The sequence below is a fragment of the Trichophyton verrucosum genome (assembly GCF_000151505.1).
Source record: "Trichophyton verrucosum HKI 0517 chromosome Unknown contig00767_1.f1.exp, whole genome shotgun sequence".
NCBI lineage: Eukaryota > Fungi > Ascomycota > Eurotiomycetes > Onygenales > Arthrodermataceae > Trichophyton > Trichophyton verrucosum.
In genome coordinates this window covers 1-23,602 of record NW_003315256.1, presented here as the reverse complement: position 1 = coordinate 23,602, position 23,602 = coordinate 1, and the positions used below count along the sequence as shown (strand labels likewise).

The 23,602-nt window shown below is 49.7% G+C and overlaps 8 protein-coding genes across 8 annotated transcripts; 4 read left to right on the top strand and 4 right to left on the bottom strand.

The window, feature by feature from the left end:
• Positions 1 to 56: 56 nt before the first annotated feature.
• TRV_06652 (uncharacterized protein) lies at positions 57 to 683 on the bottom strand (the record flags this gene model as incomplete). The annotated part of the gene is made up of 2 exons (XM_003019262.1): positions 57 to 202; positions 272 to 683. The coding sequence occupies 2 exons, from the start codon at positions 681 to 683 to the stop codon at positions 57 to 59; spliced, it is 558 nt and encodes a 185-aa protein (XP_003019308.1).
• A 2,114-nt stretch (positions 684 to 2,797) lies between these two features.
• Positions 2,798 to 3,788, top strand: TRV_06651 (uncharacterized protein; the record flags this gene model as incomplete). The annotated part of the gene is made up of 5 exons (XM_003019261.1): positions 2,798 to 2,965; positions 3,024 to 3,122; positions 3,218 to 3,383; positions 3,418 to 3,595; positions 3,659 to 3,788. The coding sequence occupies 5 exons, from the start codon at positions 2,798 to 2,800 to the stop codon at positions 3,786 to 3,788; spliced, it is 741 nt and encodes a 246-aa protein (XP_003019307.1).
• Positions 3,789 to 7,074: 3,286 nt separating this feature from the next.
• TRV_06650 (MFS sugar transporter, putative) lies at positions 7,075 to 9,108 on the top strand (the record flags this gene model as incomplete). Its single annotated transcript, XM_003019260.1, has 5 exons — positions 7,075 to 7,157; positions 7,354 to 7,478; positions 7,536 to 8,501; positions 8,623 to 8,734; positions 8,793 to 9,108. The coding sequence occupies 5 exons, from the start codon at positions 7,075 to 7,077 to the stop codon at positions 9,106 to 9,108; spliced, it is 1,602 nt and encodes a 533-aa protein (XP_003019306.1).
• Positions 9,109 to 11,155: 2,047 nt separating this feature from the next.
• TRV_06649 (uncharacterized protein) lies at positions 11,156 to 13,081 on the bottom strand (the record flags this gene model as incomplete). The annotated part of the gene is made up of 2 exons (XM_003019259.1): positions 11,156 to 12,478; positions 12,542 to 13,081. 2 exons carry the CDS (start codon positions 13,079 to 13,081, stop codon positions 11,156 to 11,158), a joined length of 1,863 nt encoding a protein of 620 aa, XP_003019305.1.
• A 1,281-nt stretch (positions 13,082 to 14,362) lies between these two features.
• TRV_06648 (uncharacterized protein) lies at positions 14,363 to 15,051 on the bottom strand (the record flags this gene model as incomplete). The annotated part of the gene is made up of 2 exons (XM_003019258.1): positions 14,363 to 14,590; positions 14,650 to 15,051. 2 exons carry the CDS (start codon positions 15,049 to 15,051, stop codon positions 14,363 to 14,365), a joined length of 630 nt encoding a protein of 209 aa, XP_003019304.1.
• A 3,283-nt stretch (positions 15,052 to 18,334) lies between these two features.
• TRV_06647 (uncharacterized protein) lies at positions 18,335 to 20,851 on the bottom strand (the record flags this gene model as incomplete). The annotated part of the gene is made up of 1 exon (XM_003019257.1): positions 18,335 to 20,851. The coding sequence occupies one exon, from the start codon at positions 20,849 to 20,851 to the stop codon at positions 18,335 to 18,337; it is 2,517 nt and encodes an 838-aa protein (XP_003019303.1).
• Positions 20,852 to 21,609: 758 nt separating this feature from the next.
• Positions 21,610 to 22,112, top strand: TRV_06646 (uncharacterized protein; the record flags this gene model as incomplete). The annotated part of the gene is made up of 2 exons (XM_003019256.1): positions 21,610 to 21,838; positions 21,943 to 22,112. The coding sequence occupies 2 exons, from the start codon at positions 21,610 to 21,612 to the stop codon at positions 22,110 to 22,112; spliced, it is 399 nt and encodes a 132-aa protein (XP_003019302.1).
• A 714-nt stretch (positions 22,113 to 22,826) lies between these two features.
• TRV_06645 (uncharacterized protein) lies at positions 22,827 to 23,500 on the top strand (the record flags this gene model as incomplete). The annotated part of the gene is made up of 2 exons (XM_003019255.1): positions 22,827 to 23,427; positions 23,475 to 23,500. The coding sequence occupies 2 exons, from the start codon at positions 22,827 to 22,829 to the stop codon at positions 23,498 to 23,500; spliced, it is 627 nt and encodes a 208-aa protein (XP_003019301.1).
• Between the last annotated feature and the right edge of the window lie 102 nt (positions 23,501 to 23,602).

Sequence of the window (23,602 nt, the reverse complement as noted above, 5' to 3'; positions counted from 1 at the left end):
ATGAAGATAAAGATAGATACGGGTATATGAGTGGGATATTAGCTGTCTGGAATTATCTAAAAAATTCTTCCAAACATCCCTGTTGCAAAGTTCCCGGCAATCCCGCCAGAAAGGGCATTCGAGGCAAACGAAGAAGCCTGGCTGAACCTGTCACATCTTGAGAATGCCAGAGTGTTGGTAATCGTGAGAATAAGAGCAATTGCTAAAAAAAAAGTACTTTGGTCAGCTGCCGGCTACATCCATTACCCTGAGGGTGTACACTAAAACATACCGACAAGACTGAGCCAGATCACACTCTGCAGCCGGATAATGGCTAGAACAGCCAGTCCAATCCACAATGCCGGAGTGCTGTAGAGCCCCAGCCAGAAGAACCGCTTGTCCGTAGCGCTGATGACACGGGTATTGGGGTCTGAGCTCTCAAACACCCAGTGCGATTCACCGGTCTGCATGTTGACTTCATTCCACCACCGCAGCCCCACTAGTCGACGGCCAGCAATGTTCTTCAGGTAATAGAAATCGGCAGAGAGCAGGAGGAGAGTGATGATAAAGACGAGAATGCTGCAGGGCAAACAGTAAGCATGGTTTGGTTGGATAGGTAGTAGATATATGCAACGTCCCCAGTGAACTGTTGCGGGCAGGGAGACGTACAAGTTTTTGATGAAGAGGACTCCGAATAAGTACATGAGCAAGCTACCTAAGCAAGAATGTTAGCAATGCCGGCCTCCTCTTCCCAGGCTGGCAATGGCCATAGATTAAGCTGGTGCCTGGAGATGGTCGGTGACTGTCCTCATACCTATTCTGAATCCGAGAAAGAAGAGCAAAGTGAGCGGGTGAGCACTCAGGCGCCAGTTAAGGTCGCCTGGCATCGGCTGAGCTTGTGCCTGGGCCTGTTCCATGTTTTGATCGCCGTCTCCGGGTCTCCTGTCCGTCTGTCTGTTCGGTTCTTCTCCAGCTGCGCCAGCTCGTCCGTCAAGCAAAAGTCGCGAAAGTGTCCAAAGTTGGCGGGTTCGTCAGGTGGCTTATGTAAGATATATCTTGGCATTTATTTGGCTTCGTTTCTTCTTTTCTTTCCGAACGTCAAGTCGGCTTTTTGCGTGTTTCTTCGATATTATTGAAGTCTCGAAGTCTCGATGGACTGGCGGAGCGATAGACGGCGCTGAGCTGGATGTCGGGGATATACCTGGTTAACAGCAGCGATGCTCTATGGTGGTCCCATGGTGGGCAGATATTGCAGCTACCGGATGATATCAATGGCACCTCAATTGATATCAAGTTGATACCAATATACCTAGCCTGAATCAAGTATCCTATATACTGAGCTTTTCAGAGTGATAATACTATATCTTATATACCGTTCTGTTCTAGTAGAAGATGTCATAGTAGATACCTCTAAACCTTCTTAAGTCTTGAAAAATATGGTTATCTGGTCTATATAATGGACAGAGCCATATATATATATAGGCAGCCAATGGATTTCTATATGATTCTGCAAGGGGTTTCTGCATTCCTGCCTTTGTCTCTCTCCTTGATATCCTGCAGCTAGCCGGCGTTTGTCATGGACTGGCAAACCAGGGAGCCCTCATCAGACGGATACACCTTTTCTTCACTCTCTATCAAGCAGCCTATACTGTCCTGCAGTAAGATCATGCAAATCATGTCCTCTCTAAAAGTGCCAGTAAGATGTCTAGTAGTAAGAGCCAGCTGTCCTGTGGTTGTCCTGGAAATCCTTCCTCCTGCTCTTTTTCCCTTTCATCGCGTCTCTGCAGTTTTCGTCTGACAATAGCAACAACAACAGCAGCAGCTTTGCTAGCTGTCCTTCTATACACCCAAGACTGCCCTTCAGTGCTCTGCTGCTTGATTAGAGCCAGTCCTCCTCTTCTCTGTGAGCTCTCTCCACGCCGAGATATCTGTCCTCACTCACCTGAGCGTGTCAGCGGCTGTGCTGCTAGCTTGTCCTATTTTATTTATTTATTATTTTTTCTTTCCTTTCCAACCCACATTTTCCTTCTACCAAAAACTTTTCCTCCTTCTTCTCACCCAAAGAACTTTGGAAACTGATAATTGCTGCAGACCAGAGAACTTGTCAAGGCTGCCCATCATGAGTGACTGGCAGCAGGAGGCTGGTAAGTCTTTTGTTTACCCTTTCCCGATGCCCCTCGAGGTCGAGGTCGTCGTCGCGGGGCTGGCTACCTTTCGTTGGTGATATCTCACATCAGGGAGCACCACAGCCATGACGAGGGGTATCAAATCCAGCTTGAATACGTCTAGCTAACTCGTTCCTGATGCTAGCCAATGCCACCTGGAACGACGGTGGTGACGCGGGAGGCGATAAGTGGAACGATGGAGGCGATGGCTTCGGTTCTGGTGCCACCAACGACATGGCCGTTGTCGCAGCTGATGACAACGCGAATGGGGATACCTGCCGCAAGTAAGTGTAATATCAAACGACTGCCATAAATCAGCCCAAGTATCTAATGACGTCCTTCCTTTACAGCTGCGGGCAGGCTGGCCACTTCGCTCGTGAATGTCCGGAACCGAGAAAGCCCTCTGGGGCATGTTTCAACTGTGGCCAGGAAGGGTATGACACGCTCCCATTTGACATCAAGATTTTTTTTCTCTTTTAGCTGACGCCCTGAAAACAGTCACAACAAGAGCGACTGTCCAAACCCCCGTGTTTTCACCGGCACCTGTCGTATCTGTGAAAAAGAAGGACATCCAGCTGCCGAATGTCCTGACCGTCCCCCGGATATCTGCAAGAACTGCAAGGGAGAAGGTAGTGTTTTGAATTTATTGCTGCATGCCCAATCATACGCTTCATCTAACAGACGATTCAGGCCACAAAACCATGGAATGCACTGAAAACCGCAAGCTTGAGCAGCATAATGTCCCTGATAAGCTCCCAGAAGAGGCTTTGGAGATCTTGAAGAAGGCTAGCAAGGAGAGAGACCTCGAGGATTTCCGTGATGTAAGTGGTCCCCATCAGTCGGCATACGAAATCATGTTGGCTAAACTCGAGGGTATAGGGCTTGAAGATCTACAGCAAGGCGGTTCCCCTTGCCACCTATGTTGATATTGAGAAGCTTTTGCGCCAGGAGAAGCTCAGTGTCTACTTGATTGCGCTTGTAAGTAGTCATGAACTCCCGGCTGGCCAATGAATATTAATGAAACCTGTCAGGAACGTGAAATTGGCGATTGCCACACTGTCGTCAATCTTCAGGGGAAGCTCAACTGCAAGTATGTTGTGGGTCTCTACTTCAGTGACAAGCCCCAGCGTATCAACCTCAAGGAACGCTGGCCTGCCACCCCGGAGGAGAACCTCGAACGTCTTGCTGAGGCCGGTTTCCCTCTTGATCGTCAGATCCCCAAGTGCTCCAACTGCGGAAGTAAGACAAGACTGCCATCCTCAGATTCAAACAGTTATTTCACTGCTAACTTTTTGTCCTCAAGAAATGGGCCATATCATGAAGAGCTGCAAGGAGGAACTTTCTGTTGTCGAGCGTGTGGAAGTCAAGTGTGTTAACTGCAAACAGCCAGGCCACCGTGCCCGTGACTGCAAGGAAGCCCGTGTCGATAGGTTTGCTTGCCGTAACTGCGGGTAAGTAGCTTTTGCATTGAAGACCTACTTTTTGCCGCATATAATTGCTAACTCTTGGTACAGAAAGGGCGGTCATCGTTCCAATGAATGCACTGAGCCTCGCTCTGCTGAAGGGGTTGAATGCAAACGCTGCAACGAAGGTATCATCATGAACGCCAACCCAACAACCCTTGCAACAAAAGGAAGAAGCTAACGCCTAGGTCTTCATAGTCGGCCACTTTGCCAAGGACTGCCCTCAGGGAGGTGGTTCTCGTGCTTGCCGCAACTGTGGGTTAGTTGGCCATTTATATATTTTAAACACCCGGGTTTTATCACAGCTGCTAATAATGTTGCTGGCTATAGGAGCGAGGATCATATAGCCAGAGACTGTGACCAACCTCGCAACATGGCGAATGTCACTTGCCGCAACTGTGAAGAAAGTGAGTTCCTACCCAAGACCTATAATTATTATCCAACACATCTAACGGACGTTGTTAGTGGGTCATTTCAGTCGCGACTGCACCAAGAAGAAGGACTGGAGTAAGGTTAAATGCAGCTGCTGTGGAGAGAGTATGCTCCCCCCCCCCCCTTTCCTGACTTTGTGCATTTATTTGTTTTCATGACATATGTATTCCCGTATATATGCTGACCACAGCAAAACCATAGTGGGCCACACCATTCGACGCTGCCCCCAGGCCCCTGCTGATGAAAACGGCGGCAATGGTGGAGGTTTTTATAACAATGAGACACCAGACTCAGCTGCTGTCCAAGCCGCCGGGAGCAACGTCATGGAGCCCGAAGCCACTTGGGGTGGTGGAGACACTGCTGGTTGGTAAAACCCGTGACATCCATTATTCTGTTGACAGTCCATCCAACAACAACATGTGAGGATTGCATCAAACGGGTGAAAAATGGCCGAACCCAAGCAACACGAGGATTGACTTGAGACAAATGCGCGAATAAAAAAAAAAAAAAAAAACAATAATAAATGATGGGAGGCAACAAAAAATGCATTTAAAGGGTAAAAAAAAAATAAGGAAAATTACAAAGGACAAAAAAAGGGGAGCAAGATACGAGATCAATAATTTGTACAACAGCAGGTTGCCAGCAGAGTGTAGTAATTCAGATAGCCACCCAAACGAAGACAATTTGACGCGCAACGTACTCCGTACCCGGGCTCGTACTCTGTTGTTACCCAGCAACACTTATGCAAGATGTCGAGAAAGGCGCTCAGCTCTGTACATCTGCTGCAAGGGTTGGTTGTAATGTTGGCTGTTGCGTTGTTGGACCGCCATGGGATCTGCTCTCTGGCTGGCGCTTTGGATCCTTTGATGTCCAAAAAAACAATAAGAAAAAAAAAGAAAAACAAGGTTCACGACCGGCTTACCCAAAGAGGAATCCCGGCTGGACGCAAAAACGGGAAGGTCCAAGCCCGGATAAAGGTATCTCCGGCAGCCGCTCAGCCGAGGCCCGAAACCGCCAGCCGCTCCGGCGTTTCTTTTTCCGCCGGCGGTGCCTGACCCGTTCGCTCCCTCTTGAGGCCATCGCGACGACGTTGGCGGTTGGCCGGAGTCTGTGTGGCTTTGTTTTTGGCCAGCAACACGGTGGGCGATGCAACGGGAGCATCGACAGCACCTCTAACGTCATGGCTCCCTCCACATGTGGGTTCGTGGGTGCAGGGAAACGCTCCATGTCAAGGGGGTGCCAGTCGTGGTGGCCCTCTCTCTCTCGTCTGCACCCTGTGGGCAGGCATCCAACCCGCGCACCCACCGTTAGTTACACGCATAGCGTGTCGGAAAAGAAAAAGGCGCCACAAGAACTGAATCGCAGCCCCAGATGAAAAGGCGCAGAGTGAACAATAATGTACAACAATCTGCTGCCCGTTGGCTCTCCAGCCCATCTGATCAATCCTACGGAGCTTCGAGCGCGGGTAAACGGGACAAGAGCGAGAGAGGTCGGCCAACTGGGATGAGACGGGGATGGAGCCGGGTTACCCAAAAGTGGCAACCGGACAGTTCGGCGGCGGCTTCAAAGAAACAAAAAATCAATCAAAAAGAGCGCGAGAAGAGAGCGAGAAGGGGAGACGGCCATATAAGCATTTCTTGGCTGAGGGAGGAAGCGCCGAAAAAGCGACATCGAGAGCGGCTTTTTTTACAGCGACAGGGCCTTTGACTCGACTGGCCAAGCGCAAGCGAGCTGGTTCCTCTGGTTTTAGACGAGCTTCCTCGATCGAGAGATGTGACTCCTAGAGTTGCCGGTCCCACCTGGAACTTTACGGATAACCATATACTCCTACAGTAAAGTACGGAGTACTCCGTACGGATACAAGAGAGGTAGCCAGGGAGAAGAAGGAGTATATGTTTCTGGAAGAAATACGGGTACCCCTGGCCAGAGGTACTTTACGGCTCTTGTTCCCTCTGGAAATATGAATACAACCCCGAGCACAGGTACTACGGTGGAGTATGGGACGACCGCTGGAACCGAATCAGCGTGGACGGAGCAAAGAGTTTGCCTTGCGGTATGCTGTGCGTGGATGGTACATTGCTCCATCAAAACGAAGGCAAACTGCATGACATATACGGAGTACTTGGTAATTAGTCCTTCTGCTAACCCCCATACTTACTCCGTTCCCTTCCCCCTTCTTTTTTCTTTTCTTTCTTCTGCAGCTGGCTCCTCCACGAGCCAGGAAAATTTCCCGTCACTAGTGGATGCTGGGGATTCCCGAAGGCAAGAATAATAGATGGGATCAACTCCCGATGCCCAATGAGACCGCCAACATTCCATGGAAGCCATGGAACCCCATGCCATGGCCGCCGTCCGCTCGTGTGTGACAAGAACTCTCCCATTCACCATGCAGTCAGTCATCGAATATTATTCGATCCATGCTTCAAAGGAAGCAGTATCAAAAAGAAAGGGAGCAGAAGAAAGGGAACAAGAAAGAGAAAAAGCAATAACCCAACACACCCTTGAGGGTTTCCGAGAGTTTAGTTGACTTAGTTAGTTATGCTAAGATGAAATATGGAGACGCCTTTTCTTATCCAGCGATGTCAGAGCCAGGGATCCTTCGCGGTCCATGCTGTAACCGCATCTCGCTGGCGGCTTCTCATGCGTGGATCGCCATGCTGTGTCACGCCCGAGAAGCAAGAGGAAGAAGCTGGGCGAGCGCAGCGCGGCGAACGGATGGGATGATACATTTGTTATAAAAAGGACCTCCACAGGCCCCCCCCTCCTCCACCGCGCAGCTTTTTATAGCTCTGCTTCTTCCTCTTCCTTTTTCTATAATTGTTTCCTTTTCTTTCTTCCATCCGTTGTTGTTTGTTATCCCGCTGGCCTGGGGTAGTTGCTGTACGGACTGGTTGAGAGTTGACTCTTGCGACAGGTAGCGTTGTCGTATCTGCTTCGTCCCGGTACGGACATCCTACTATCAACGACATCTACTCTGTTGACGCACCACATCAACAGCTGCCAGACAGCGCCAAAACGAAAGAGACCGTCAAACCATGGGCGTGGGGAGTCGGTACTTCGGCCTTCGAGGCACGAAGCTCAACATTGCCATTGGCATCATTGCCGGCCTGGATTTCTTGTAAGTTACGCCCCGGGCTCTTAGGGCGCGCGAAGGCGGGTGCCGGTACCATCATGACGACGTGATATATGCTGACTCGAGGGGATCCAGGCTCTTCGGCTATGACCAGTATGAACTATCCTATTTACACCTATAGCTCCGGTTTTGTTTTCCTCTTAGGCGGAATGAATAGAAGACATATCTAACTCGGATTCAGAGGCGTCATGGGCGGACTGTTGACGCTCCATTCTTTCGAAAAGGTCTTCCCTGAAATCGCTACCAGCAACGCAGCGGTTGCAGGCTTGACCCGGGCCGAAAAGAACCACCGATCTACCATTCAGGGTGCGTGTTATTCGTTTTTGTACGTGTGCCGTATCTCAATCTGATGCGTTAATGCAGGTATCTCGGTCGCATCATATAACCTCGGATGTTTCGTTGGCGCAATTGCTTGTATCTGGGTCGGTGACAGACTCGGCCGTCGAAAGACTATCTGGCTGGGCTCTGTTATCATGGTCGTTGGTGCTACTCTGCAGGCCTCTGCCTTTGGTCTCCCACACTTCATCGTCGGTCGTCTTGTAACTGGTGTCGGCAACGGCCTGAACACCTCCACTGTACCAACATGGCAGTCCGAATGCTCCAAATCCCACAGACGAGGACAGCTCGTCATGGTCGAAGGTGCTCTGATCACCGGAGGTATCTGTCTCAGTTACTGGCTGGACTTTGGATTCTCCTTCCTCGAACCCAGCTCGGTCTCATGGCGGTTCCCGATTGCATTCCAGATCGTTTTTGCCCTCATCATCATGTTCGTGGTCATGGGTCTACCAGAGTCTCCTCGATGGCTCGTTCTCAAGGGCCAGGAGGACGAAGCTATGAACGTTCTGGCTGCACTTAGCGATTTGGACAGGGAGGACAGATTTGTCCACTCGGAGTTCTCTGCTATCAAGGATACGGTCATTGAGATGCAGAAGGGCAGCTTCAAGGACCTGTTCACCATGGACAAGGACCGCCACTTGCACCGTGTCATTCTCGCATACGTCAACCAGATGTTCCAGCAGATTTCCGGTATCAATCTCATCACATACTATGCTGCCACCATTTACGAAGGAAGCATCGGTCTCAGTCCATTCCTTTCGCGAATTCTGGCAGCTTGCAACGGTACCGAGTACTTTATTGCATCCTGGATTGCCGTTTTCGTCGTTGAAAGAATTGGCCGTCGTATGCTCATGTTGTTCGGTGCTGTGGGCATGTCCCTCTCAATGGCTGTCCTTGCCATTGCTACCAGCTTCAAGCATCAAACAGACGCCGGCATTGTCGCAGCCGTCTTCCTCTTCGTTTTCAACACCTTCTTCGCCATCGGCTGGCTCGGTATGACATGGTTGTACCCTGCAGAAATTGTTAGTTTGCCTGATCCCCCGAAGTTAAGTAAGCATGGAACACCTGCTAATCAATCATATTTACCAGGTCCCTCTGCGAATCCGTGCTCCAGCCAACGCCTTGGCCACTTCAGGAAACTGGATTTTCAACTTCATGGTCGTCATGATCACACCAGTTTCTTTCTCCTTGATCGAATACAAAACATACATCATATTTGCAGCTATGTAAGTTTCTTTTGATCAAAAGTAAGTTTTGACTCAGCTACTAACCATCTGCTCGCAGTAACGCTTTCATTGTTCCAGTGGTCTACTTCTTCTACCCAGAGACGGCCTACCGCTCCCTCGAAGAAATGGACTCGATCTTCAGAAAGACCAAGTCTATCTTTACCGTGGTAAAGGTAGCTCGCGAAACTCCAAGACGATACGGCAAGAACGGTGAAGTTCTCATCAACTATGATGAGACAGACGAGCACCGGACTCGTGCCGGCGTCACCCAGGAGGAGACGACGGCATCATTCCCCGAGAAGAGCAATGCAAACCCAGACCATGATGCTGAAACTGGTAACTCGAATAGCCCGAGCAACCAGAGCACAGCATAGGGTTGTTTGCAAGATGGGAATGATTTATACTTTGTCTTATTAAACTGCAAACTTTTCCTTGAAGTTAACCCCTCTAGCCATCCATTTCTTAACGAAGCATGTATGTATATGTTATTTGCGAGATAAGAAATATATACCCCTGGTAGTATTATGATTATATACACTAGAACTACATATCTGTTTATAAGGCCGGTGTTGGGTATTGGGCTGCGTTAATTATCGCTGTCATAACTGCTTTTATTATTTTAGCCGGGTCCGATCAAGTTTCCAGTTGGCCTGTTGTTAGGATTCTTGAGAAGCCCACTTGCATCATAGTAACACAGTCATCCTACAAGAATTAGAATAGAAGCTAGGCTCAAATGTGAATAGAGGCCACACTCATGTATTTACAGTGATCCTACAAAGTGCTAAATGTAGTTATAGAACATGCGTGGTAATATTGATTATATTATATAGGCTATCTGGCTAAACCGGCATATATTGGTGGTGCAGCATAGCTCCCACGGCATTGTGTGACAATGCACGTAATTAAACCGTCTTTAACATAGGGCCCTTGTCTTATCCGCAGCGGAGAGGAGCGCCTTTGCAGCCCTGTAAGCAATAGCCCACAGAATGTGCCCTGGAATGAGAATTGCAGTAGTAAGCCAGGTTGGGATCTGGAACACTCCCCTGCCCGCCTATAATCGACGTTAGAGGCCAAGTTCAACTCTAGCTATTCCTAAAATGAAAGAGACGGTGGAATGAGAGTTGATACTAAGCTGTTACTTATAAAGGCGATCAGCAAAGTACCAGCCACGATCGTGGTATCCAACACTGCAGAACATGGGGCAAGTAAAAGCAGCGGAAAGGACAAGAGCCAAGGAACGTAAAAAGTGCATGTTGACTGTTCGTTGGTTGAGTAAAACTGTGTTGTGAAATTGACACGTTGGAGTTTGATAACGCAGGAGGATCCTTGTAGACTTTGAAGAGCTCGTAGTAGGCACTTATATATGTCGTGTGAATTCGCTCCTATGAGCAGTCAATCATAAGTGGAAAAATTCCGTCTGTCGAAGCCGCGGCTGCTTTGCTCTCTAGGCGTCCACTACTATATCCTGGACTTTTGTATAGATATAGATATATGCAGATTGTTCCATCTTTCGATGTGCATAGTCGATGACGTAGAATCCAGAAATATCATTTAAAACTGAAATCACAATGGGATGCTAGTTCTGAACCCCCTGATGTAGGGCCATGGGAAGAGGAAAGAGACAGTTATCTCTGTTTAAGCGAAGCTTGACCTTGTACAAGCACATTGTACTGGGATGGATGCCTTAGCTGAGAGTTGGATATAGTGATAAATGTAGATATTATGCATATAATATGGAAAACACATGCACTAGATGCTTTCTGGTGACAGGGATAAAGGCTGCGAATTATTTCCCTCTAGAATATCTTCTGCAGCACAAGACTTCGAAAAGATGAACGCATCTTTTGATCTCTCCATCAAGTTGTCCGTCGTCGTGATATTTTTTTTTTCTACCTGTCTTTGGACCTTCAGGTTCAGTAACTGAAGCTGAATAAGCAGACATATATCACGTGATGATGAAGCGACCTCGGTAAAACTGACCAATGGCCTTCTTTGCGCTTGCTAGCTGCGCCTAGTTAAGCGCCCTGACTTCCTGCCATCAAGTAACGGCGACTGCTGCCAATTGATCAAGCTGCCAGGCTTATTGTCCCAGGTTGTAGTAAGATAAAGAACATTCATTCAGCTGTATCAAGTATATCCAAAACCGAACAAGACGCCGGGCTCGGCACAAGGCACAAGGCACAAGGAACGAAGAACAAACATTAAGGCGCTCAGATGAAAGCAGCATAAGAGATTCATAAGGACATTCACACGTAGCACTTGATATTAGTATGTGGAACGAAATTGGAAATGCAGGGATACAATAGTAACGCTGGAAGACAGGAGTCGGGAGGGGCATTGTGTAAATATAAATATATCGAAGTAAAAGCAAGGCCGGCTCAAACACATTACTTTGTACTAGATGTCAGTTATTAATAGTCATTAATACCAAGGAAGATCGGCTTCCTCGATTTTGGTACAAGTCAAATAAGTCACTGTTGGCCAGGAAGACGATGTATCGCTCTCGCCGTTAGCGCTCTTCAAGTCCAGCTCGAGAAAGTTGCGCATTAGCGGCTTCACGATTTCCTTCGCTAGGCGCTTTAGCTCGTTTATTTTGCTCTCCAGTCTCTTGAGGTTTTCACGGGAGTAGGACGTTGGGTGGAGTTTGAGGAAGCGTTTGATTTCGTCGTGATTCAAGTACGCCTGAGAGTTGGAAGATCCGATGAGTCTGAATGTTCGGCCAATACAGAAGGGGGCTTGTGGTTTGGTATCGACATCGACCTTGTTGGCTGCTGAATATCCAGTAGAAGGACGGGCGCTGGCGGTGGAAGGACGAGCGGTTGAAGGACGCGCAGGGACCGTTTGATTAGTTACTCGGCGCGAGGCAGTCGAGTTCGAAGGATTAAGCTGTCGACTGCCACTGCCACCGCCACTGCTGCTTCCGCCGCTGTGGGATAAGTTGCGTGTAGATGTCGAGGGATTGGCGCTTCTACCATCCCGTTGTGTAGATGTGGGAGGCGCTGGGAATTTTAATATCGTAGGTGGAGGCGGAGTGGTATTTTCAACCAACCATTGTCGGAATAGGGAGACAGCGAGCCAGTCCAAATAGTTGTTGAAGGGAGTAATACGCTCACCGCGTGAGGTGGTCAAAGTCAGGCGGAAAAGCTTTGACTCTACCCTTCTAATCTCGTCCTTGAGGTCTTCAACTTTGTCTTCTATCAAGTCCAGTACTGCTTCAGGAAGCGGTGATTTGTGTTCCCTTCCAACTAACGGCTGGGAAACGGGCCAGTCGCCGACGATATGAATAAGAGCCTCTGTAAAAATAACACGGCTGCGAGCCTGATAGCCAAGTTTGATATAACTTGCGGGAAATTTTGCAATATGTTTGTAAAGGGAAGAAGAGAAGCGCAGTAAGTGATAGTCCACTCGAGGGCCGGTAACGGTCAGGGCATCGTACATATCAGCGAGCGCAATCAGCGATTTACACTGGGAGTACGCTATGGTGATATTATGTGGGTTTAACTGCGGCGCATAGTTGTAGAATATTCGGAAGAGGTTGTCATAGTCACGAATTGTAGGATCGACGGGTATACTTTCCTCAGATTGCGTTGCCAGGGGCAGGTGAAGAGCAGACTGGATTCCTGTCAGATTGGCCATGGATTGAAAGAAGCCCTGCTGGGGAGGCACAGGCTTGTTTCGAGTTGGTAACGGCGGATGAGTCTGCTGCGCTGTTGACCCAAACACTGACTTGCTCTTACTTGGTGGCTGTGCAGCGTGTTAGCTGCGTTATAGTACGTTGTTGGGGGTCAAAGGCAGTGTAGGGCATACCTTCTGCACGAGAATTGGTACTTCATCCCCTTCCCGATTCTCCCAATCCAGCTCGTACCTCCATCTGGTCTTTACCGGCGGAATGCCATTTCGAAGCGTCAATGGCCGCGGAGTCTCGTTATCGTCTTCCTCGTCGCGCTTCTCACCACGCTCCGGCGCGACCTCGTGTCCGGGCAGGTCGGGTGCGTCTCCTCCAGGCCGAACCGACGTACTGGCCGAGATGGCCGCAGTGATCTCCCGCTGTGCCTGGACGCTCGACCACTCGTCACTCGTCGAAGCCTCGAAAAAGCCCGAGTTCTGCGCCAATATCAGACGATGCAATAGGTACCGACGTTCCTGATCTGCAGCGCGAATCACAATCTCCACATCGCCGGTGGTCGAGAAGACGGGGAACTCGTTAAGCGGCTGGTGAGACGAACCGCCAGCATGAGAGCGGCTGGGAAACCGAGGATGGCGTCTCGAGCGGCGCGATGAAGTCACTGAGGAAGCACCGCGGGATGTAGCCGTGGACGGTTCCATGGCCGTTGGTTGCGAAACCATGGGTAAGAGTGAAGCTCGTCCCTTTTTTAATTATTCTTCCTCGAGTTTAGATATATTATTTCAAGCCAACAGACGGCCGTGCTGGCGATCAAGGGGGTGAGAGAGAAGGAGGCCCGTCTCAGTGGGCGAAATCGAGCATGATCTGAGCAGAGCCGTTGGCGTAAATATAGAGCAGAGGGCAGCCGAGAGCAGCTTTTTATTTTGTCCCTCCCCAGGCTCACCGCAATAGACAGTATTTCCTGCTCTTCTTCGTCAAGAAGACGGGATGTCCCCTATGTAAGGGCTGACTTTGGCGCCGGCCAGTCTGTCTGTCTGTCTGTCTGCTGCTACTGTTGTTGTGGGAGCAGGAGGAGGTCGAGGTAACTTGAAACCAACGACTGAGACGGCGAAACGGAGTCGCGTAACTGGGATTGCCTCCGGGGGCTGCCAGGGGGGTCTCGACCATACAGGATAAGAGCAATAGTCAAGGGGAAAACAGGGCGAGAGGCCTGCCCATCGCTGGTCTCTGTCACAGCGCCTGACGTCGATGTTTTGGATGAGGCTGTGCAGCGTCTGAGGTCGCCGGCCCTCGCAAAATGCTGGCGAAAACGCGGCCTGGCGACGAGAGAGCCATTATATAGTTACATGGTTAGTTACAGCAACGCAGCCAAACTCATATGATCAGACAGAAAGCCGCACGGTCGAGGCATGGCTGCGAGAGGAGAGGCACAGCTGAAGAGCTCCTCAAGGCTGCGGCGCAGCGTCGAATCGCAGTGGTGAATCCAGTCTTTGCAGGGGAAGCCGCTCCACAGGGAGGCAAAGACGGCCTATAAAAACCGGCAGTGGCTGCATCTCAGGGCGTTTCCTTGCCTTAGTCTCATGCAGTCTCAGCAGGCATAGTCCGGGTAGTCGAGGTAGTGATTCACATGAACGGGAGTTTGATACATCTCTGCAGGAGTGAAGCAAGGTGCGCTTGCTGGCGATCTGATATCAGATAACCACCGTTTTACACACGGGAAGAACCCAAGAGGAGAGAGATGGATATTATTTCTGCGAGATAGGTATAGTTATATATTTACTAGGGGGGCCGAGGGGGAAATATAACGACAGTGAGCATCGAGAGTGTACATGTCTTCATCAAAAGTAAAAAGTCGTTGAACGAAGCTCGAGAGCGACGTTAATAAGAATAAGCAAAGAAGGTTGAGGCGAAAGAGGGAGCCGTTAGACGGCTGGGGAGAAAAAGGAATAAAAAGTGGGAAGAAGGCCGATGGGAGGATGAGGGAGAAGACAACTTTCTTATGCTTAACATCTCCTCCAGTCGAGGGAGATAACCTGCTTGACCGTTCCGTCAGCGCCGTCCTCCCGGCTCATCTCACCGGTGGCATTGTCGTTGTCACTGTCCATGCGAACGTCGGTGTTGATGTTGAAGGGATAGCTCTCTCCGCATGGGGACCAGATTCTCTTGTTTGCATCGTCATCGAGACGGTAGTTACCACGGCGAGGGCCAGAGATGCCGGTAGCAGTGAATGCCTAAAGCTGCTGTTAGCTGGTGTTACAATAATAACAAGATGAGATAGAGAGTGACATACCTGATCTGGGCTTCCGGAGAAGTAGTAGATGCTTCCGTGTCTGCCGGTCACACCGGCATCCAAACGAGCAGAGCCATAGTACGTAGCACTGGCAACGGAGAACTGGTAGTTGTTACGGCCAGCGACTTGGAGGTTCACCTGACAGTTGGTGCGTTCATCGGCAGGGGTAGTTTTGGAATTGATCCGGGCAGTGAGATTTTCGTACTGGATGACGATGGATCTGCGATCATTGGCAACATTGTATCTGACAGTTTGGGTGTTAGATGGACAGCCACTTCCGCCATGGTGTCTCTCAGTCAGCGTAAGGACATCCGGTACATCAGTCTCCGGCGTAGCGTCTGGAATAGCGAGGCCAACTGCCTGGGAGGCAGCAAGGCCAAGGAGAGCAAGAGAAAGCTTCATGGTATATAACTGGGTATGTGTGTAGATATGAGTAAGGATATCACTCCAGATTGGAGAGACTATGCTGAGTCAAGGCCTGGATGAGATGCTGTGGAGAAGGAATCTGCAAGATCTCAGAAGGAAATGTGGGGAGTTTATATCTCAGTCACCATATGGGTAGGTTGAGTAGGACTCGGACATGGAGACTGCATTACATCTGCAGTCTTCAGTCTCTCCACCCCAATATCACAAGGATATCCACGGCTGATTTAGTGAAATCTTCACTGGTAGCTGGTACCATGCGCTATAGCAGCGACAACCTTCCCTCCACTCCAGCCATACATGTGCGTGGAGGCCAGAATTCAGCAGGTCGAAGCGCATGAACCGGGTGGATGCGCTTCTTGTCTGGGCCTTGGGCGGGACTCGACCCAAAGGCAAACAAACAGCTAGAAGAAAGAAAGAAATATAGAACATTCTTCTCCTCGGAATGACACCCTGTACCATAGTAAAAGCCAAATAGATTGCTTCGGGCATAGAAAGGCACATTTTGAACATACCAAAGTATCCTCCGGATGCAACAATATAAGATTATTTGGGACGTGGGGACATGGAATCCGAGGCTTTTGCCCCAAGTTTATACATCCGCTTCCCTGGCGATATCAAACGCTAACGGCGTAGGGAGCAGGGCCATATTTCCAGTCTAGCGGTGATTTCCGCAGGGATTGATTGTACCACGTTAGCGATGCCAATTTCAAGGGTATCTAGTCTTGCATGCATGCAGCGAAGAAGCGGGATAGCAGTTGACCCCCCGTGCCTAGAGATCTAAGCTGCCGGATAGCAAACTGGACGCATCATGCCAATATCCAGTAACATCCAGTACCTGGATAATTCCTTTACTTGCTGCTGGTATCAAAAGCAGATGTCTGGAATCAGTCCATGGTGGGAATAGTGAGTTTTTGAGCTCGGCTAGCAGAGCCAAGATAACAGGCAGATGCCTGCACGGAAAGGCCATGTGTATAGGGATTATATTGAAACAGGTCAGGGGTCTAGGAGAACCGACACGGTTCAAGATATGTCATTTTCACTATCTTCATCACAGGCCGAACGCTGTTCTCTCGTGTTCATTAGTTATTAAGCTTCTTCTTTGCAGAACAGGAACAGGGGGATTTCCAGATACGAGCAGAGCAGATGGCCTGGCCGTCCATCTGATTGGGGCATCATGCTAGGAGATATGGGCTGGATGAAGGCCTTGGAAACGGCCTGCTCAGTTGAATAGACTAATGTCACCAGTGCCAATATGTCAGTATCAACATCACCTAAGTTAACGGCGTCGTCGAGAGCGTCGTCGTTGGAGGTCAGATGAGTCAGCAAGATCTCAACCAGCCGCCCGGAAGAAAGCTGGGATGGACGTTGCAAGCACCGTTGTTGATATCAAATTACGAACAAGACAGCAGGCATGGTTGGGCATGAAGAAAGTCCCCGGTCGAGGTTATTTTTAACAGTGACGATCGCGTACGTGCGTGTGGAGAGCCATGGAGACGGAGACGGAGGCGTAGGGATGGCATCTGCCTGTTGATTATACCCCCTAGTTAACCACTTTGCCGTTCGACAGGCACAAGAATACCAAGCAACTACGCAATAATGAACACGGTCAAAGGCAGACACGGAGATGCCTCTTTGCCTAGTGTGGGCTAGGGCCGGTTCGGTTGCCTTCTTGCTTTCTGCTCTCCTTCTCAAACACACTTATATCGTACTAACTAACAAGACTTGAAGCTAACTAGTTGACCATGGCATGATCTAAACGAGCATCAACTCTATTCACACCGCAAGGACGGGAATACCACCAAGTCGTTTTCAAACTATCCAATCCTGTGGTTCGAACAGGGAGTATCTCCCGCCAGGGCAGGGCAGGGCAGGGCAGGGACGGAGTGCCACCCCATTATAAGAGAGCCATTTTATCTCGTCCTATTAATTGACAGAGGCCATGGGACCCTGCCGATGTCGTGGATCTGTTATTATGACCGGGCTCAGGGGTTCCCCTCATTCCCCAGACGCACCGATTATGCAGCAGGACGGCTTGCGCTCTTCCTTGGGTGGCGCTTTCTTTTCCATTTACTCATGTGCAGATACTCAGGGAAACGAGTCTGCCACGTCTGGCAAACCCTTGCTCGAAGATATCTTATCACATGCTTTAATGGTGCCTCTTCGGTCGGGATGAAGGAACAGTGCCTTCAATTCAGAAATTCAGAAGAGGAGAAAGCGTGCCTGGTGTGAAATCCATTATTTTCAGCCAAAATAGCTGTTAGTGTTTACAAGGACTGGCTTGACAGGGTCAGGCATAAGCCAGCATCGTTCGCGGAATCGGCATCAAGAACTGAAGGGATAGGAGAGAAAAAGCGCCCGGTCAAGTCGGGATAGGCTAGGCTATGCAAAGCAAGAATGGCATGGCAAGGAGAAATAACATAACAAGATGGTCATCTGCTTTCCCAACTAGACGTACTCCCCTGCTTAGCCTCTATGCACAACAAGGAAGAAGAAATAAGAAATAAAAGGCGAAAGGAAATAATCTCAGATATGAGTGACTCAATAAACGCCAAAGCTCAGGACGAAGCTAGAGAAGAAAAGAAGAGAGTAAAATGAAACCTGCAGACTTGGATATGTTTTTAATACAAACGAAAAAAAGAAAAAAAGGAAAGAAACTGGAGGTAGTATCGGGTAGAGCCAGAAAACACATGGGACGCTGATGAAGGTCACAATAAGTATAATATAGTAACAGGAACGCATATAGGATGGGCAATTGGAAAGGTAAGAAGTTTGGGGGTGACGAAAGTTGATTAATAGTAAATAAGGGGGAGGAAGAGAAAATGAAGAGTAGAGTTATTATTTAGACAAAAGAAAAACATCGAATGCTGAGAAACCATTGAAACGCTACCTCTAGTGGACGGATGAGTCGCAGCCAGAACGCTTGGTAACAGTAAAATGGTATCAAAAAGTCATCAATCGTAGCCTGGGTGGCAATTATTGTATGCTAGGAAGGAGAAAGGAGACGGAAAAGGTTATTTGAAAGCACAAAATAATTGGCCACATGAATTAAAACTCGCATAGAGGAGAGAGGAGAAGAAAAGATGCGAGCTAGGAAAATGATGGGAGGGTTTATGGAATGGGGGATGGAGGGTGTGGATAGGTAGGCGGTAATTGCCTGTGGGGTGTGATTGATGTTGAAGGTGGAAGATGGAAATTATCGACAAATAAAACATAGGAAAAGATGCATGCATGTAGAAAAGCAAAAGAGTGAGAAGTAAGGTTAGAAGACGGCGGAGAGGCCGTTCCTGGAGTGTCTTCTGCTGAATCGTTTCTTTGATTTGGAGTCACCCTCTGGCGATGGCTTGGATAGAGCATTTCTCCCGCTTGATTGTGGATATTGGCCCGTAGGAGAATCATCAGCATGGTTTAGGGTGTTGGCGTGGCTCGATACGCCAGAAGACAAGTCTCGGAACCCGTCGTCACCCGTGTAAGAATTGGGGGTGGAGTAAACGGAAGCCAACTCCTTTGCGCGGTCCAGTACTTCCAGCCATTCTTGCGTGGCGAGTTTTGAGGCAGCCGCGTCACTGTTTGGTTTAGTCTCTTCAAAGACATGATGCTTCTCGCGCTGGGAGGAGCCAAAGAAAGCAAAGTCAGTAAAGGCTTTCTTACAAACGGTTGCTGCTTTTGTTGGTTTCTGGCTACTAACCGTATCTATTGCCCAGGATGTATAACCCTTCGAATCAGTTATGCTGCGATACTGGGTGTCTGGATTTAGAAGCATGATGTCCATTTTTGGCCGTTTATCCTCGCCACCCGCCGGAACGATGATTACCCTGCCAGCGGAGGTGACTAGGACCAATCGTTGCCGCTTCTTGGTGGCAGACCCGCCGAAGAAACGGGATAACTTTTTCGGCGTATCGCCATCTCCATTACCGTTTTTATTTTGAGAACGGGGAGCCGAGGAAGTGGATACCGTTAAGTTTCCCAGCTTTAATATACGCTCGTTAGTTCGGGTCAGGACAGGGGACCATTCAATATCAAGCTGCGAAGGCGGAGGAAGCTCAGTAATCACGGGAGGATATGACCTATTCTGCGAGGTTGTAGAGGAGGGCGGCAATCCCGCAGAAGGTTTCATGTTGATATTGGGAGGAAAACTGTCGTCATCATCTGGGCCGTTAAGTTTGATGGGCTCGGTCGGTGGTGAGTATGACTTTAGTCTAGGCGGCTTTTGCTTCCAAAGTTCGCGACCCCAGGTAATTCCGTTAAAGAACTCATGGTTTTTGATATGCTCGATCTGTAGTCGAGTGTTTGGGTCATGAACGAGCAGTCTTTCTACCAAGTCCCGAGCGGCAGGTGGGAATCCCTTTGGGAACTCGTATTCTAGGGCGACAATCTTTTGAAAGGTGAGGTACTCATTGGCAGCCTTGAAGGGCGGTCTACCTGCAAGAAGCTGAAATATGATGCAGCCAAACGCCCATAGATCACTGGCCTTGCATGCACTCTTGTTAGTGAGAAGTTCTGGACTGACATACTCTGCAGTTCCGACAAAAGACCTCGCCCGCTCATCCTCCGGCATATCCATTGAAGGAATTCCGTTATCGTTTCCTCCCTCTTTGGGGGAAGGCATACTGAGGATCTTTGCTGTTCCAAAGTCGGTGATCTTTACGTGCATCTGGTTGTCCAAAAGAACATTTTCTGGCTTAAGATCTCTGTGGATAACTCCACGCCGGTGCATGTATCCAATGGTATCCAAAATCTGAGCTCCATAGAACCTTGTGCATTCTTCATCAAAGGTGCCCATCCGTTTGAGAACACCAAGGAGTTCACCACTCCCTGCAAGATCGAGCACGAAGTACAACGATCGCTCGTCCTGAAAGGTGTAGTATAGCCGGACCACACCAGGGTGATCAGTCAGGCGATTCAGCGTATCCTTCTCGATGTTTACATATTTGACCTTCTTCTCCTTTATTATGTGGCGTTTATCAAGGATCTTGATAGCATATTCCTTGAGGGTCTGGCGGTCCGTGGCGGCAACAACCTGACTGTAAGAGCCCTCACCTAGGGTGCGACCAAAGACAAAGTCTCTGACTCCCTTTTTCACATATCTCGCAACTGGCTTTCCATTTGCATCGATCTCCTGCTGCACGCCTACTGCAGCTCCGCGCTCCTGCCATTCCTCAGAGCTATGAAGGGGAGCATTTTCGTTGCCATAAGAGGTTGAGACAGCAGGTATAGATGTGCTCGGAGCTCTGCGGGAGCTCTGTCTAGGCGGTAAGGGAGCACCGCCACGGAAGACCTTTGTTGGTGCATAGGATCTATCGGTGTGTCCTTCGTCTCGAGGAAGGACACCGGCCTGGAGAGCTGTAGAACCGCCACGAGAGTCGATCCTGGACGGGTATTCCGTAGCAGACACAGATGAATCCGTTCGAAGGCGGTAGGGTTCACCACGCGGAGAGGGTTGGTGGTTGGGTGGAAGACAGACTGATTGACGGCTGGGATGATGAGACATGTTGAGTTGTACGTTGGAGGGGAGCTGCGACGGCGAATTTCTCGAGTAATCATGGAGATTTACATTCGAAGCTGATGCTTGCGGCGCAGGACTTGGACCGGTGTCTACTGATCGATTGCCAGGCTGGGAGTGTTCGGGGGCAGCTAGAGCTTCAGGAGCATCTTGGCCCATGGAAGACAATTTCAGGGAGGAGATCGAGGGGCCCTCTGAGGTATTTGTAGAGGCATTGTCCGGATTGGCGATGCGTAGCCCACCGAGGGACTGAGAAAGACTCAGATCTCCGTCCATATTCACGGGACCGCAGCGTAAGAGGGGGATTGTCAGAGCGAGCGTGGGTGGAATGCGGGAAGCCTGATGACGGCCCAAGAGCGAAAGACAAGACGTAAAAGCAAAGGTGACTGATTGTTGGCAGCTGTCAGGCGTATGTAAGTGTGTATGTATGTATGCGAGTGAACAAGTGAGCAAGCAAGCAAGCGCAGAAAGCAAGGTAACCAGGCAAGCTGTCTCACAGAATTGAGACTATGCCGGTTACTGGCGAGGTAGACAAGTGCATGGCAGGGCGAGGTGAATGGAGGAGGACTGGGTTCTTCGATCCGTCTTCCTCTGTCCGGGAGAGGTCAGTTTTCTTTATACGCCCAGCCGAAACGAACGCGAGGCTGGAGAGGAGCTGGAGAAGGCTACCTGAGGGCGCGCAAACCAAGGTGTCTTGTCCCCGGGCGATGCTTCTTGCGAGCGAGCGAGCTGCAGGTCGGTGGTGGATGTCGTTTTTCGGCGAGCAGGACTGGTGGCGAGAGGACAAGCAGCGAGAGACGGTCGGGGGGAAGGTCTGGGCAGGCAAGAGGAGGCTCTCAGCGTCTCCGTGATGCGGCCACTGCTTCTCTGGCACTTGTATCTGCGGCTCCTGCTTGTCTTCTCGAGGTCAAACGAGCGGCTTCTGCGATGTCTTTTCTTCTTCCTCCTCCTCCTCGTCGACTTTCTTTGATGTTCAAGGAGGGCTTTAACTAGAAGTTCTGGAAAGGTCGGCTTAGGTAATCACAGAGCTCAACATGAAGAGACGAAGATGCGCGATGATGGACGATGATGGATGGATGGGACGGAGAGAACGACATGAGAAGGCTCGGAGAAGCCAACGGCCAACAATCTCTCTCTCTCTCTCTCTCTCTCCGCAATTGGACGCGTCTCGAGAGTGGCCGGGCCATGTACTCCGATGGCTTGCTGCTCCCTACCTGCCAGCGATCAAGGAGGCGCTGCATCGCCGGAACAGCCAGCAGCTTCGTAAGACGGAGCAGAGCTATTTAAAGCCAGCATGTCTCAGGACGAAGAGCCGACTACTTGACTGGCGCGCCCGTTGCCAGTCGTCAGATAAGACATACGTCTAGGAGAGAAAGTCGAGCAGCGAGCAGACGGCTCTCTGGCTTTCATCCATCGGTGGCTGAGTACCACAGATGACGATGTCTCTGCTGCATGGAAACCGGGAAAGCAGGGTCTGTCGGAAGCATCTGCAGCATGTCATGATGCAGACTCAGTGACCACAGCGGTGGATAACTAGATATGCTATCATCCTCTGCGTTATCTGGCCGGTTGGGATCAAAACTTGGATATGATGCGTGCTGTTTGCTCTGCGCCTTCACGACGGGTTTCAGTTTTGATACCCCATGGCCATTCCCGTGTCGAGGCTATCGGCGAGCCTGGAGATACCAATAATAGCTTCTCTTTCCAGGAGAGAGCTATCAGCGTCGATTCTTTTTTTTTTTTTTTTTTTTTCCCTTCTCTGCCGGCTGTCAGCTTGCTCCTGATTGAATATGAAGGAATACCATTTTGATACCTCACACACATTCTCTATCAATAAGGACTTATCATCTACATTCCTTCATCTTTATACTGTGGCCATGAAAGAGGCACCCTAAACAGCAACCATGTTAGCCCATCATCTTCTATATCTGGGGATAAGGATGGCTTCACCAGTGAGGCCTTCATAGCAACAAGAGTAGCCATGGCCAGGCTGCAATACAGGGGCCTTGATACCAGCCATGTCTATAGAACCTCTTAAACGCTAGGCAGAACACCCAAGCCAGGTTGAGCAAGTAGCTTCCATTATGATATCTAAGTAGATGATAGTTGCATGAAGAAGAGAAGAGAAGAGAAGAAGTCCAAGTTTCTCTGGATAGAAATATCACAGGCCCCCGACGACTAAGCGATGTCTTCCTTATCACCTTTATGCCCCTTAACTTCATCTTCTAATCACTGTCTCTGCTCAGTCCGGATGGGCCCTTTTTTGATATCAGGATGGGGGTTGTCACTACTTGCTTCTCCCTTCTTCTTCTTCTTCTTCTTCTTCTTCCTCTTCCTCTTCCTCTTCCTTTCCTCCATCTTTTGCATCTATATAACTTCTCAGCAACTCCAACCATTTGCTATATTCTGCCTTTTACTATTCTACAACAGCTCCTTTCAAATACCAAACAGACCCTCAGTTCTACATCTCTCTTTGAACATGGACCCTGATTTCGTTCATAGACAGTTCCCAACTTCTTATCTGAGGACAAAGTTGGGCTCAGAAGTCCAGTTTCCGGTCGAGAGTCGCACCGAGGATACAGCGCTGCATACCGCAGTAGAAGACCATATCACTAACCAGCTTGCCCAGAGACAGCAGCAGCAGCAGCAGCAGCAGCAGCAGCAGCTTCCAACCTGGCAGGCTGTAGATGGCCGTCAAGAACTCCAGCACTGGCTGAGAGTACCGCCATCACTCACACCCGGCCCCCTGTCTACTCCATCTGCGTCCTCGGCAGAGCGACAAGGCTCGCCAAAGCCAGCAGACGATAGTCAGACTCTCTCCTCATCTGCTCCTCCATCAACTCTCACTCCGAGTGAGATCAACCGCAGAGGCCAGCAGATTATCATGCAAATCCTACAGACACCCGTCTCGCAGGAGGAGGCTGATTATCTCCGTTCCTTGCCTCTATTTACTCCTCCTCGCTCATCCTCAGGGGACCGAGATTTCACCTTATTCCCACCTGCTCCAGCGGAAGAAGAAGAAGAAGA